Below are 16,518 nucleotides of genomic sequence, written 5' to 3'. Positions count from 1 at the left end.
TATAATTTTTGGAGTATGTAATCTTAATCTTAATCTTAATCTTCTTAATGAGGTGTTACGTATAATACATTATTATACATTATTTTTTTTCTATATTATGTACATATATTGTACGTACCTGTGACAATGAATTCTTAATATGTAAACCTTGGAACCTCAAAACCATGAAAGCCCTGTTGTTTTTATGTGTACAAACAAATAGAGCTACTCTGTTATTTATAATACTTAAATATGCTAAAAAAGTTCTTTCTTTTTTTTTTTTTTTTTTTTTTAGGAATAATTTTAATATGATTTCCTTTTATTTTTTTTTCATATATAAAAAAAAAAAAAAAACCCAAAACATATATATAATATATTATATGTATATATGTATATATATATATATATATATTTATTTATTAATGTATTTACTACAACTTTTTAAAAATAATCCTCTCCCAATTTTACATATTCAAAAAAAAACATAATACATTATACGAGTAATAAAAAAGAATAAAAAAAAAAGAAAAGGGGGAATAGGAAAATGGTGACCGAAAAAAATTGAATAATGAAATATATATATATACCTTAAAAAAAAAAAGAAGAAAAAAGGACGGGATAAAAAGGGAAGCTACATAAAGATTGGACGAGGTTTGGATTCATTTCCTATGCTGTCAAATGGAGTTAGCAAAATATGTTCACAGTGGCATATGCTCGTATATAGAATATAATAGTCAATGTGAAAATGCACCATCATGTTTCTTTTCTCCATTTTCACTACGTTTTCCCTGAAGTTACCCCTACATCCGCATACATCCTTATAATTATCATCTATTCAATACACAACACATATGCACACTCAACATTTCACTGGGGTGGCGTATTATAATTGGTATACGCATTATTATACTGCAGATTTGGTGACTTCATATTCGGGTCATTACTATTACTCATCATATTTGGTGGAGGAGGTGGGGGTTGGCCATAATTCATTGGTGCGTAGTTACTTGTATTACCGATCGCACTGCTAATTCCACTACTAACTGTATTACTAATATTTTGGGGTGGTTGTGGAGGCATAGAAGTAGGATTCACCATCTTATTAGAACTAAAATTTGAAAAACTTTTATTCTGATTTATTCCCATTGGTACATTATGCCCTCCTTGATGAACCGACGTCATGGATAATCGAGTGGGTGGTGGAGGAGGTAAAGGTTGTTGAGCACTGAAATTTGTATTAATTGTGTTCATATTTTGTAAATGGCCTGGCTGCATAGAATTTGATGGTTTTGAAAAATTGGGGGTGGTGGATTGTGCACTACCAGAAAAACTCGCACTATTTGTTGTGTTGACATTTGAAAAGGATGGATACTGGTGTAATGAACTCGTAGATGATTTCGGTATATTTGTAGACGGTTGAGGAATTGGTTGTGTGCTTGCACTAGTATGTACATTTGAAGAAGGTGCAAAATTCAACTTATTATTTATTTGACTGCTTCCACTACTGCTATGATTATGCATATTATTATAATTGTTCTTACTATTAAGGTCATTAATACTGTTGTTGTTATTAATACTGTTATTGTTACTATTGGTGCTATTAAATATGTTCATGTTTGCCCCCGGAGGACCAGGTGGTACAGCAGAAGCAAAGTGAGATGAATTAGACACCGCCTGATTGGTTGACACTCCTTGTTTCGATGGAAGGTTTGAAGTGTCAGATGAATTATTCTGTTCATGTGAAAATGAAGGAGGAGGAGGAGGTGGTGGTGGATTCATGTTTCTCCCTATAAGGAAATTATCTCCACTTAATATAGCACTCGAGGTACTCTTTTTGTTCGCATTTTGCATCATTACGTAGTTCTGTTGCGCGTTTGGTGGTCCATTTTGTGGCACGCCTTGTATCACATTTTGTTGATTAGCACCGTTTTTCATACTGTTCACATGGTTCGATACGCTCATGGGGGGAGGAGGATCTGAGGGCATTGCTTGACCATATAGATTATTCTGAAACGTATTGGGGGTATTTTGTACTGGATTTGCCCCTTCTTGCATCATCGTGTTGCATACGAATTTATTGGGGGGAGGAGGCACCGCATTGTTTATTGAGTTTGGATATGTACTATAATTTGACTCAGGAGAAGCTTTAAAGGTATTGCTATTCGAATTGGAAGTAGCTAGAGGGTTCAGATAATTCATGATGTTAGGCATAACTTGGTTTTGGAGGTTTTTGCACGAGGGATTGCTGCCATAATTGCCATCATAATTACTGCTACTGTTGGTATTGACATTACTGCTACTGTTGGTATTGACATTACTGCTACTGTTGGCATTGACATTGCTGCTACTGTTAGCATTAGCATTATTGTAAATATTACTAGCTACATCACTGTTATACATGTGAAGAGAAGAATTAGCATTAGCACCTCCTCCACTGGCATTATCCTCTTGTATATTTCTCTTTTCATCATCAGTCAAATTGCAAATTTCTACCCATAGTCCCTCCATATTTTCTTTATATAAATATGCATTATCACCTGAACATGCAATTGCTAAAATGGTGCCATTGGGAGACCAACTAATTTTATGAATTTTTTGGTCAACTTTTATGACTTGTCCATTTTTCCATCTATTATTACTTATATCTTCAAACCATAATATTACAATTTGTTCATCTGAACATGAAGCTATCATATTTGTTGTGTTACTTAAGTTAGGTCTCCATGAAACATCTCTTACTAAAGAATTATGTGGTTTATCATTCATTTGAAAAATTTTATGGTATTCTTTTGTATTATTATCAAATGTCCATATAATAACTTGATTATCATATCCTCCTGTTACTAATTTAAATGAGTTTATAAAATCATTATTATCATTTAAATGTTTATTATTTCCTAAAGAATTAAATGGTTTTTCCCAACTCAAACATGCTGTTCCATTTAAATGTGCTTTTATACTACTTTTTGTCCAATGTCCTTCATTCGTATCTTTATTTAAATTATAACTAATTATACTAAGATAACCATCTGAACTAGCACATCCCAAATGAAGTCCATACTCATGTGGGGACCATTCTATATAGTTAACACTACTTTTATGTTCGTTATTTAAATAAATCATTTCATATTTATTTATATTTACTTCTTTATATATGATAACACTTTTATCATATGAGCAACTTGCTAACAAACTACCATATTTGGGATGAGACCAACATACTTTCCAAACTGCTGAACTATGGTCTCTTATCTCGGCTATACATACAGGCTCTTTTGACAAACTCACGTCAAAAATTTTTACTGTATTATCATTAGAACACGTAGCCAACTTTTTGCTGTAGTAGTCCAGCTCGCAATCGTTTATTGCCCTCGTGTGGCTTGTGTCGAAAACGATCAGCTCGTTCATCGTTGGCAAGCGGGGGGCCTTTTTCAGACGTGCCTATCTGTTATTGGTTGGAACGTTCAAATTCAAGGGAATATATGTACGTGTAAGCAACCTCTTACGGGGGTGAGCGGGAGGAGCAATTCGTATGAACGAGACTAACAAGGCTGCGGCCTGTTATATATACATACGTCGAACATGTATACTGCGCAATGCATAAATGCATATATTTATATACATATATATAAACATATACATATATGTATATATACATATATTTACAAATACATAAATATTCCTTCTACTTTCTCCCTCGAGAAGCAGCCTGCCTACTAAAGAATTCCCATACAAACATAAATATTTGTGCCTAACCAAACTTGTACCAATATATACACATGTACATACACACAACGAGATAAGCACATGTAACAAAAAATTTTGGAACGAAATTGCGCTTCAAATCTATTCGAGTATAACTGACGTGGAAAAGTATGACTAAAGTATATAAATGAATCAGTGAACTAGGAAAACGTCTGAATTGCAAAAAAAAAAAAAAAATAATTAAAATGTTAAAAATAAAAAGCAAAAAAAATAAAAAGCAAAAAAATAAAAAGCAAAAAAATAAAAAGCAAAAAAATAAAAGGTAAAAAAATAAAAAGCAAAAAAATAAAAAGCAAAAAAATAAAAAGCAAAAAAATAAAAAGTAAAAAAATAAAAAGCAAAAAAATAAAAAGCAAAAAAATAAAAAGTAAAAAAATATACATATACTTATATACACGTACATATCAAACGTTCGCACTCGTATATATTTTTAGATTTCCTATTTTTTCCATAAACACTTGAGTGAATCCTTTTTATTACATTTATTGCTAAAGAAGTGCAAATTATTGTTATATATCATGTTCGCTAAGCGCTCATTATATGCATATATATACGTATTTACTTATATGTAATTTAAAAAATTTGTTGAACTTTCATTAGGAAAGAATTATATGAATTAAAATGGAAACATTAACATACCAATTTTATTGAAAAAAAATTATAAGGTGTATAAAAAAATCATAAAAAGGATAAAACGTAAAACTTAAATAAAATGAATACATATATATATATATATATATATTACTTTTCTTCGGCAAGTAAACTAAAGCACCACAGTTTTTGACTTCAAATTAATTTTACATTTAAAGAAAAAAAAAAAAAAAAAACTAATTATATTAATGGGATATGGATCCCTCAAACTATAAATAAATTTTTTTTTTTTTTTTTTTTTAAACAATTTAATTTGAAATAAAAAGAATAAAGTAATATTTAATATATATCCGAACACATCCTTTACTAGCCAATATTACAAATATTTAATAGTAACGATGAGGTTATACTGAAAGAAGAAAATAGATTGGTGAAAGCTGTAGCAGAACATAAATAAGCGAAGCAAAAACGTGTTTTACGATAATTCAAAATAATTAGGTATAAACAACAAAGAAAATGAAATCGTATATATATATATATATATATATATACAATTTTTTTTTTTTTTTTTTCAAAAAATGGACAAACCAAACTTTAAATTTCAGTAATATTTAATTATTTATTGTATTGTGTACAGGTACAAGTAACAGTCCTCGACAAAATAATTTTTTTGATAGGGAATTAACGTATTCCTTTTTCGTACCTTTTCATATTTGCGAAGGAAAATATTTTATATTTTGAACATTCAATTAAAAAAAAAAAAAAAAAAATGTGGAAATGAAGGGGGGGAGAAATGGAAATATATATATAGGTATACATACATATGTATTTATGCATATATTTCAATGCATGTTAAGGGGAAGAAGGTAATTACATATGATGTTAATAAAAATCGCAACAAAAGATTAGCACAATGTTACATGCATTGCACCTTTTTTTAAATTTACAAAAAAAAAGGAAGAAAAAGAATTAATACATTTTATTCACTTGTACGTTATTTGGCATACATATATATATATATATATCCATAATATATATATGTATGTACACATGTGAATTGTGCACACATGGGTATGTCCAATGTATACGTGCGAGAATAAAGCAAAATAAAAAGGGAATAATGAGTAAGTAATGAATGAATAATGAGTAAATAATGAATGAATAATAAGTAACGAATGAGTAGCGAATGAATAATGAGTGAATAGTGAAGTTACAACACTGTGGTGTATCATTCCTTTCTTTCAAAAACTGCCATAAAGAAGCCATCCATTGATTTTGATTGAGGTAAGGAATGAAATGGTGGCTCAGATAAATATAAATTATGCTTTTGACAAAAATATTTAGCTTGATGAACATTCTCAGCATCTAATATACTACATGTAATATATACAATTTTCCCATTTTTTTTAAGATAAAGCAATGCTTTTTCAAAAATCTGTCTTTGTAAATCTACATATTTATATAATTTATCATTTGTAAATTTATATTTCATTTCTGGGTTTCTTCTTAAGGCACCTGTACCTGTACAGGGCACATCAACAATTACTACATCCATATAACCAAATAATTTTTTTAATAAAATATGATTAGAATTTAAAAGAATATAATTCTGAATTCCAGCTCTTCTTAGGCGAATTTTTGCTTGTGATAACATCTTATCTCGTATATCATGTAAATATATTTTACCTGTATTTTCCATAAAAATGGAAAAAGCTAATGTTTTTCCACCTGATCCTGCACAATAATCAAGTACTTTATCACCAGGTTGTACTGGTATTTTCGAACTAACTATTTGGCTTGCTTCATCTTGAATTTCAAAATACCCTTTTTTATATTCATGAATATTTTTCAGTATTTCGTTTTTTGTTAATAACAGTCCATGTGGGGAATTCACACATTTTTCAACTGATATTCCTCTACTTATTAAAGTTTTATACAACTCATTTCTTGATATTTTGTTACTGTTCACTCTTAAAAAAACTGGTGCCTTTTCATTTAAAATAGACATCAAAGTAATACTTCTCTTTTCACCATAACAATTTATTAACTGGTCATATAATTCTTTTGGGAAAGAGTACCTTACATGTGCAGGTATTTTTTCGTTGTTCATTTCGTATTTCCATCTATGCGACATAGGGGAGGGGGAGGATAATATAAAAAAAAAAAAAAAAAAAAAAAAATGGTAATAAATTCTGGTTGATTAGCTAGTTAGCTTTTTTTTTTTTTTCTTTTTTTTTTTTTCTTTCATTTTGCAATTTTACCTGTCCGATGAAAAGTACGTTTTAATTATATTAGTATATAGCGAAATGGGGGAGGATAAATAAGCTAAGAGAGTATTGTTCTTTATTATATTGTAAACATGTTCTGAAATATATGGTTTATCTTTGTTCTTTATGTTGTTGCTTTTAAAATATAAACGCATATAAATGTCCAAAGGAGATATAAAATTAAAATTGTTTAATGCATTTTCAATGTGACGCAGTCGTGTACTATTCATTATTTTTTTTAATAAAAAAAAAAAAAAAAAAAAAAAAAAAAGATGAAAAAGAAATGGGAAAAGCAAAGGGAAAAAATAGAAAAAAAAGGGGAAAAAAAAAGTTCTAGTTTCCAAAGTATATATTTAAATTACTAATCTAGTTTAATTCTTTTTCAAAAGTTATCTCAAATGGATATCACTTGTGTGTAGGATTAATTTACGGTATTTTCAATTAAAAATAAATAGAAAGTTTATATATGCGCCATGAAAAAGCAAATTAAAACTATCATTTTTTCGTGCAGGATAATATGTATTTATATATATGTTCATGCTGTATATTTTTCCAGGGTCACATCATTCCATTTCTTTGTTATTGTAAACAATATATGTGTACTACAGCTTTATAATACTGCGTTGCTGTTTATCACATAGGTATTCTACTGTAACGGAGAGAACATCAATTTTACTCCATTAACTGCTATTCATACTAAAACTTTCACACATAAATGCAAGCATATATGTATATATATATATATATATATATGTATACATAAAAATATGCCCCCCAACAGTACGATATGACAAATGCTGTTAGCAAATCTACTTATAGCAATACTCTATACTTTCAAGTATGATGTGAATACGTTCCTATACAGTGAACTAGCATTTTTGCTGTTTACTTTTTTAATTCAAAAAAAGCTATTATACAATTGGTCATAAAATGGGGAGGGGAAATGGCTGGATATTTTAAATTTAAATTATGCGCGTTTTTAAATTTGAAAAAGGTTAAATTTTAACAATTTTCAATTATTATTTTTTTTTAAGCTTAAGGAAAAGAAACTTTTTTTTTTTTTTTTTTTTTTTTTTTTTATAAATAAAAATCAGATTGACTCTATAGTGCAATAGTATTTTATTTATAATTATCCTTTATGTAAAAAAATAAAAAAAAAAAAAAAAATATATATAATTTTTTTTTCAAATTTTAATAAAATACCTATCTAATAATTGACTGTCGCCATATAGATAAATAAAAAAAGTGAGATCTAAATGTATAGTAAGGTTTTAAAAACTTAAAATAAAAGAAGGAATTTCAAAGTATTTGAGTGAGGCGTTATTGGATATATGTATACATACGTACATACATACATACGTACATACATGCTAGTTCATTTTTAATATTCAGCACTACTAAAAATTAAGATTTTTTTTGTTTTGTCCCTTTTTTTGTACATTGCGACAGATCCAGTTTTGTTTTTCTTTGAAACGGTAGAGTAGAATTTAGTTTCTACTTCAGCAAAATTGTTTTTTCTCATATAAAGGGAGCTAACAAGTATGCACGTGTATGTATATATGTATATATATACATTTGCATATACGTATACATGCATATAGTTATACTTCTGTAAATACTAGCAAAAAGCAAAAATATGCAAATAGTGCCTTACTTGGTACAACGGAATTTGTGGTAAAAAAAAAAAAAAATAGAAGAAATAGAAAAATATTATAGCAAAAAAAAGTAGGGCGAAAAATAAAATTACGTGATTGGGATTGCTTAACAATAATTTAAGAGAAGGAAATAAGCAAACAGAAAACAAGCAGAGCACAAAATGGAACATAATAAAATATTGCTTGTTTATGAGAATAACGAAATACTTCTCGTTAACTTAGATAACGAAAGGTGTGAAAACAGATTTGAGGAGAAATCTATAAAAGATGACGAAAAGAAAATATGTATGCTTAAAAACGGAAATTTTCTTATTTTAAATGCAAACAAGAAAATTATATCCTTATATAAGTTATCTACAAAAAATAGTTCAATTTGTACGAGATATGTACGTGTGCATTTAAATGTACTTAAATTAACAAAAAATGAAAAAATAATTTTTGGAGGTGACAAAACAGGAAATGTGTACATATGGTCAGCTATTACAGGATTATTAATAAATTCATTTCAAGCACATTTTGGTATTATTAAAGATATATTAATTGATCAAACAGTAAATGTTATATATACATATAGTGATGACAATATTATACATGTGTATAATTTACCTGACTTGTTTAGAAAAAAAAATAAAATAAAACCGATGCTGTTTTATCAACACAATATAAATTCAAGTATAAAACAAATTATTTCTGTAAGTCCAAATTGTTACGATACCTATTACACTTTAATATCTTTAACAAGTAATGGAGAGATAACTATTTGGGGGTTAAAATCAAAAGAAGCTATGCATGTTTTAAAAACGAACACAGAAAATTGCACATACGTATGTACAAATGACCCATTCAATACACACATATATTTATGTAAAGGAAATAAAATATATCGTATACCATTTGCTAAGATCGGCAATTATGGGGAACATAAGGAGAACAATTGCAGCAATGTACGAAACAAATGTGATATGCGGCTTACTGAATATAGCGATTATGTACAAATAAAAAAGGGAAGAAAGAAGGAAGAAAAAAAGGAGGAAGCAAAGGAGGAAGAAAAAGAAGAGAATAAAAAAGAAGAGGATATTTCTACAAATGATGCTCCTCCAAGGGATCCTTCTTCAAATTTTGACCAAAAAACCATTTTAAAAAAGGATAGTTCGAATGAATTGCGCTTGAATTTAAAAAATTGTACAGTATTTATAGGTCATAAAAATGATGTTATCAAATGCTATGTTAACGATAAAAAACAAATAATGATATCTTTAGCTAAAGATGGAATAAAATTATGGGATATATATAATTGTTATGCTATAAAAAATTTGAAATATGGTGAGAATATAGCTAATTTTTATATACCAACATTTATATGTTCTTCGTATTTAATAGACTTTCCAAATTTGCTTGTTGAATATGAGGATGACATAAAAATAAATATTATGAAAGAGGTGAATCATAATATTTCTCAAACACCTTGTATTCCTTTTTTAAATCAAGATGAAAATATCTTAATTAACATGGCAACTATGTTTGCAGGGCATCAAATTTGATTGCCTAATTTTTGTAAAACATGCACAGTACAGGCAAAAGGGCTGCACGAATATGTGTGCACATTTAGCAGATACACATGGGAACATTTTGCGTTTGTGTATTTATGGGAATATATGTACGTAAACGTCCTCGTATGTTCTTTCCCGAAAATGATGAAAAATAAAATGCCCTTTCTCAGTTTATCAAGCTTCTATATTGGCACATTAATATGCATACGCATTTGTATTATATATATATATACAAGTGCTACTCGAAATGAATATCAAAAAAAAAAAAAAAAAAAAAAAAAGCTGAATTTAAGAATTAACAAAATGTGGTGTTCTATGTATAGCCATTTTGAGTGCAATTCTGTAATTAAGCTCTTTTCTTTTTCTCATCCGATTTATAATTATGAACTTTTTTATAAAAGAAGCGCATATATATATATATATATATATATATATATATAAATGTACATGATTAAAATTCGTAAGAGTTTTACCTTTTTCTTTTACTATTTCTCTTTTTTTTCTTTTTTCTTTTTTAAGTATATTTAAAAGAATTCATTCATGTATTGCTAATTTTATCACTATATAATTTATTTTGTTCACGCTTAACTTTTTTCTATTTTTTTCTGTTTATGCAAAAATTGCTCGAATAATTTTCATCTATAAGTACAAATATATACACATATATATGCATATATATATATATATATATATATATATGTATATATGTATATATGTATATTCATAAAGGATATTATAAACATACATCTTTTTCTACAAATAAATGTTGCAAACCCTTCATCATTTTCGTGAATTTTTTTTTTTTTTTTTTCTTTTTGAAAACAAAACGCATTCGACTAAAACATATCTCTAATTTTATTTGAAGTCATAAAGTTTTTTTCATTTTTATAAACCTTATGAAAAATAAAAAAGAAAATGTTTACCAGATGCTTATCAAATATAATTAGAACACAAAGACCAGTAGCCAAAACTGTACTAGTATGAACATACGAATATATATATATATATATATATATATATATATGCATATGTATATATGTATATGCACACCTACGCATATCTGTTTGGTGGACCTTTTTTCATTAGAACTGTTTCTTTCCATTTTGTATAAAGCAGTAAATCATAGGTATTCTTTTTTCTTTTTTTTTTAGAGGAGCTATTTTTCCGACAGTGGGAAGCTAATAATTCCTCGTCACGGAACTACGATATTATGCGTACGCAAAAATAATGAAGTGGTACAAATTAAGAAAAAAAAGAGGGAAAAAACGAAAGATAAAAATATATATATATTATATATATATATATATGTATGTGTATCTACGCAAAAGTACAAAAATTTATGTATCACTACTAGAAGTTGTGCTTGTTCCTCCCAAACTGTACTACCTATATATATATATATATATATATGTTCATTGCATAAAATGGAAGAAATGCTAAGGTATTATTAATACACATTAATTAATTTACTTTTACCCTTTTCAGTGTTTAATTGGTGACGGCATGGTTTCTCAAGGGACAATGGTTCGTATCCTTTTCTAATGAGAAATAGGAATAGTATTATACTTCGTTAGATGTGTGTTGTGTTGTTATATGCACGATTCTTAACGAGTTATGCTTTTCCCAATTTCTTGTATATATTTTTTTTTTTTTTTTTTTTTTATTTCTTCAAAGTAGTGCACTACTTATTATAAGTAGTCAGATTTATATAACACTTTTGTGTATTCTTTTGTACGTTGTTAAATTTGCTATTTTTACACATATAACGTGTTCATAAATATTTCTTTTTCCTTTATTATATTTTTAATCCCTTGACATGAAACGTTTATTCGCTTTAAGTAGTATATAATAAGTGGCGTGTAACTAGTAGTGAAAATAAGAAATAAATAATATATATATGTATGTATATATGTTTGTGTATATGCATGTATATATGCATGTATATATGTATGTATGTACGTATGCATGTATATATGTATGTATGTACGTATGCATGTATATATGTATGTATGCACGCGCCCATATGATATTCATTTGTTCAAGGCATGTGAAATTGTTTTGTTCCACTTACTTTTATTACGTCTTTTTTTTTTAGTCTGTCCTTTTTTATATATATAAACTGTAATATTCATTTTAATATTCCTTTATGCTTCAGATAGTTAAAGGGAATGCAAAAAAAATAAGGCGTTTAAAGGACAACATTTTAATGGGTTTTGCTGGGGCCACAGCAGACTGCTTTACCTTGTTAGATAAGTTTGAGACAAAAATTGATGAATACCCAAGTAAATTTTTTTTTTTTTTTTAAAATGAATGAAAAACAAGCCATTTATTATATATTTCACTGAATTTACATAGTGCATATATGCGTGAATGTATAGATGCACCTACTTATACATATGGATGTGTACATGTTTTGCATGTATATGTGCACCAACTAATGTATGTATGTATGTATGTATGTATGGGTGTGTCTACTTACACATATGTGTATGTATAGATGTCCATGCTCATACATATGTGTCTCCTTTTTACCTGTATACCCCGATACAGATCAACTGCTGAGGAGCTGCGTCGAATTAGCTAAATTATGGCGTACAGACAGATACCTTCGACATTTAGAGGCGGTGTTAATAGTAGCGGATAAAGATGTCCTATTAGAAGTAACGGGAAATGGTGATGTTTTAGAACCATCAGGAAATGTATTGGGTACTGGGTCAGGTGGACCTTATGCCATAGCAGCTGCAAGAGCATTATATGACGTCGAAAATTTATCAGCCAAAGATATAGCTTTTAAGGCTATGAATATTGCTGCTGATATGTGCTGTCATACCAATAATAATTTTATATGCGAAACGTTGTGATGTTATTCCATTGTTACAGCATAAACCCCGTACACATTATATGTATATGTGTGTATATATACATGTGTACTGACCATTGCCTTCCAATTTTTAAGTGTTGAAAAAGAAATTTCATGCAAAACATTTCGCGTGAGACTTCTCTTTAGAAATGTTTCATACGAAACAGCACATTTTGTCATCTTTTAAAAACCTCCCCCCCCCCTCCTTTTCAAAAAAAAAAAAAAATAAAAATAAAAATAAAAAAGATATTTTCAAATTTAAATTATTTTAAATAATTACATATGAGTGAACTGTATTTACATAAAAAAAAAAAAAAAGAAATCATCCTTTAAACCTTTTCTAACCATATCTAGAAAGACAGGAACAGAATTATTGTAGTGTTTGTTTCATTCACACACATAATATACATATAATTTACTTATATGTATATATGTGTATATATCATAAATATTTTTCCTTTTTTTTCTGATAATGAATTAAAATGCATGTATTTCCTTCCTACATCAATTAAATTTATAAGCGAGATAGTATAAAAGGAAAAAGATGAAACATAAAATAAACGTATATACCTCAGCACAAACAATACATTTTTAGCATTTTTCTTTAAAAAATGGGGGGAGAAAGGATTTTAAACTTTTATAAAATATGTTTAGCTTTTCCCCTTTTCATTATTTGTTCATACCTTAAATTATTTTTATGTTATTACATAAGAGGGAAATGAGATAATTTGCAGTTGTAAAAAATTGTTTTCATTTTAAAAAAATAATATAAGAGGTTGTAGACTTGCTTTTTTTACAACATGTAAATGTAAGCACATTTGTACAAATTTCTAAGTATAGAAATATATGCCCATTTTTTTTTTTTTTCCCCCATTACATTAAAAAAAAGAATATATATATGCACCTACATGCAATAGAAGAAATAAAGGGGAAATTTTTTTTAAATAAATTAAAGAATAAATTAAACAAATAATTAAGCAAATAATTAAGCAAATAATTAAGCAAATAATTAAGCAAATAATTAAGCAAATAATTAAGCAAAAAATTAAGCAAAAAATTAAGCAAAAAATTAAGCAAAAAATTAAGCAAAGAATTAAGCAAAGAATTAAGCAAAGAATTAAGCAAAAAATTAAGCAAAAAATTAAGCAAATAATTAAGCAAATAATTAAGCAAAAAATTAAGCAAATAATTAAGCAAATAATTAAGCAAAAAATTAAGCAAATAATTAAGCAAATAATTAAGCAAATAATTAAGCAAAAAATTAAGCAAAAAATAAAACAAATAATTAAGCAAAAAAAAAAAAAAAAAAATGATTAATACAACATAGAACCTTCAGGTGTGTAAGCAAAAATGCTAAGGACCAAAGTAGGCAAAATGGGAAAATAAAACAACGGCAACGCGAACATCCTACTTGCTGAATGATCTGGTTTTCAAAATAAAATTATATAAAAAATATAAAATTAAAAGAAAGATAAAATTATATAAAGAAAGATAAAATTAAATAAAGAAAGATAAAATAAAATTAAAGAAAGATAAAATAAAATTAAAAAAAGATAAAATTATATAAAAAAAGATAGAAGTAAAAAAGATAAAATTATATAAAATTAAATTAAATAAATTAAAATAAAATAAAGCTAAGAGTTATGAAATCTTATAAAGTAATATAAAATTCTTAACAGTTCAGGTTACTATATATCTTATGACTTACTCATTAAGCCTATATATATATATATATAATATATTTTTATTTTTTTATATATTTTTATTTTTTTATATATTTCCTTTTTAATATTTCTTGAATTTCCTTTTGTTTTTAAAACTTTAATTGTATATTTTTGTAAGGAGTCACAAATATAATATACAACATACAAAAAAATTTTATTTTTTTTGTATACCATTTCATGCATATTTTGTGGCATACAAATAAATAATTATTGTAAGTATACACTTTTTATTTTAAATTTATAGTTACAACAAAAACTCCATGTCTTTTTAATACATTTTACGTTCAAATTTTCCCACATACACCTTTGTGTACATTGTGTATATGTACTTATGTACGTGTGTGTGTGTATCATTCGTATAGGTATGTACGTATATGAATTAGGTGTATAATTATTTTCCCGTTTTTTCATAAACCTAACACTTTATTTGCCTTTTGTTTTTAAGTTATTCTGAATTTAGCTTTTTTCCACCTTTCCCATATTTCACGTTTACTGTATATGTAAATATGTGTGCGTATTTTCCTGTCTTTTGTTCTTCTATTTTTTTGTTCTTTTTTTCTTTTATTCCTTGGCTCATTTATTATTATTTTTTATTATTTTTTTTTTTTCCCCATTCTTCTGCAAAACTATTTGACTAGCTATACTAAAAATTGCTTTTTTTTTTTTTTTTTTTTTTCATTGTTCCGTTAAACTTTTTGGCTAGCTATACTAAAAATTGCTATTTTTTTTTTTTTTATTTTTATTTTTTTTTGTTTTTTTGCTAAATGGAATATTCTAACTATGCTGGATTAAGTTCTGAACGTCTGGACTGTTTGAGAAATTTGGATATAAGAAAAAGGTCTGTGTATAGTGGATCTACTTTTTCGTGTGCTAATAACATTTATGAAATTTTACATAATTGCCCAAGTGAAGAAAAAAAAAAAAAAAAAATATTAAAGATGAAAATTTGCTTGGACATGATTGTATATATCCCCCCAAAAATATGAATTATGCTGGACTCCAGTCTGCTATTAAAAATGACATAGATATACGAAACAGACGAATTAAAAATGACATACACAGTCATGATGGCATTTTAAAAGATATTATACAAAATAATGTAAAAGAAAATGAGTTAAATAGTTCAAAGTGTTTTTTCTCTGATAAGGGATATGTATTGACACCTAAAAAATGCTTAGCTAGGCATGTTGATGATAGTGAAATAGACAAATATTTTTCTACGAAATATGCTGTAACTGATAAATCTAGTGGACGAACAGAAATTATGGTTGAGAGAAAACCTGGATGTTCCAATATTATCGTTCAGAACTTTTCAGAGTTTGATGCATATGCAACTTATAAAAAACAAGATGCCAGAAAAAATAGAAGGGATTCGTTCGTTCATACTAAAATGGTAACATAAAAATGTGAGAAGTTAATCGTTGTACAGATATGTATACACATATATATATATATATATATATATATATATATATATATATGTGTTTGCGTGTGTGCTCGGGCGCATGGACTTGCAGCTGTTATCCAGTAATCATACAAGAAAAAAAAAAAAAAAATAAATAATAATAATAATAATAATAATTATAGTGATACGGACATGCAATAAACAGCTTAAAAATAACACGCTTGAGATTTTTATTATAAAAAAAAATAAAAAAAATATTCACATAAACATGCACGTAAACATGCACATATACATATTAACAAAACACTGTGAAATGTATGATATTAACCGCTAGGTGTAAAGTAATATGTGTCATCTGTAAGTACGTGTATATGTGCATAAGTGCATATATATATATATATATATATACACATATGTGTATATTTTTTTTTCAGGGCATTGTGCCAAAAGATGGATCATCCATAAGCGATAAAAACTGTAAAGCTCGAGGTATGTTTACTGAACTGCACAGGAGTGACAATATAGCTCCAGACAATTACTGGTTATGCCCAACTATTGAAAGCGAGGAAAAAAAAAAAAAAAAGTATTAACGGTCATGTTCCGTTTCCTCTCCATTTTGTCGACATTTTATCACCTTTCCGTAGCTCTTTTGCCGCTTTATTTATTTATTTATTTTATTTTTCTTTTTTAATACGTTTTAACTTTTTAAAATTGTTATTAAT

General features: G+C 27.2%; 5 protein-coding genes across 5 annotated transcripts; 3 read left to right on the top strand and 2 right to left on the bottom strand.

The window, feature by feature from the left end:
• Positions 1–846: 846 nt before the first annotated feature.
• On the bottom strand, positions 847–3,387 carry MKS88_005698 (protein transport protein SEC13; the record flags this gene model as incomplete). Its single annotated transcript, XM_067218984.1, has 1 exon — positions 847–3,387. One exon carries the CDS (start codon positions 3,385–3,387, stop codon positions 847–849), a length of 2,541 nt encoding a protein of 846 aa, XP_067070905.1.
• Positions 3,388–5,563: 2,176 nt separating this feature from the next.
• Positions 5,564–6,832, bottom strand: MKS88_005697 (sun-family protein; the record flags this gene model as incomplete). Its single annotated transcript, XM_067218983.1, has 2 exons — positions 5,564–6,458; positions 6,597–6,832. The coding sequence occupies 2 exons, from the start codon at positions 6,830–6,832 to the stop codon at positions 5,564–5,566; spliced, it is 1,131 nt and encodes a 376-aa protein (XP_067070904.1).
• A 1,586-nt stretch (positions 6,833–8,418) lies between these two features.
• MKS88_005696 (WD repeat-containing protein) lies at positions 8,419–9,798 on the top strand (the record flags this gene model as incomplete). Its single annotated transcript, XM_067218981.1, has 1 exon — positions 8,419–9,798. The coding sequence occupies one exon, from the start codon at positions 8,419–8,421 to the stop codon at positions 9,796–9,798; it is 1,380 nt and encodes a 459-aa protein (XP_067070903.1).
• A 924-nt stretch (positions 9,799–10,722) lies between these two features.
• On the top strand, positions 10,723–12,668 carry MKS88_005695 (uncharacterized protein; the record flags this gene model as incomplete). The annotated part of the gene is made up of 5 exons (XM_067218980.1): positions 10,723–10,785; positions 10,959–11,042; positions 11,293–11,331; positions 11,963–12,089; positions 12,358–12,668. 5 exons carry the CDS (start codon positions 10,723–10,725, stop codon positions 12,666–12,668), a joined length of 624 nt encoding a protein of 207 aa, XP_067070902.1.
• Positions 12,669–15,373: 2,705 nt separating this feature from the next.
• Positions 15,374–16,386, top strand: MKS88_005694 (subpellicular microtubule protein 2; the record flags this gene model as incomplete). Its single annotated transcript, XM_067218979.1, has 2 exons — positions 15,374–15,784; positions 16,231–16,386. The coding sequence occupies 2 exons, from the start codon at positions 15,374–15,376 to the stop codon at positions 16,384–16,386; spliced, it is 567 nt and encodes a 188-aa protein (XP_067070901.1).
• Between the last annotated feature and the right edge of the window lie 132 nt (positions 16,387–16,518).

Source organism: Plasmodium brasilianum, chromosome 14, assembly GCF_023973825.1.
Source record: "Plasmodium brasilianum strain Bolivian I chromosome 14, whole genome shotgun sequence".
In the NCBI taxonomy this organism is placed as follows: Eukaryota; Apicomplexa; class Aconoidasida; order Haemosporida; family Plasmodiidae; genus Plasmodium; species Plasmodium brasilianum.
This window is presented reverse-complemented; position numbering and strand designations above follow the sequence as displayed.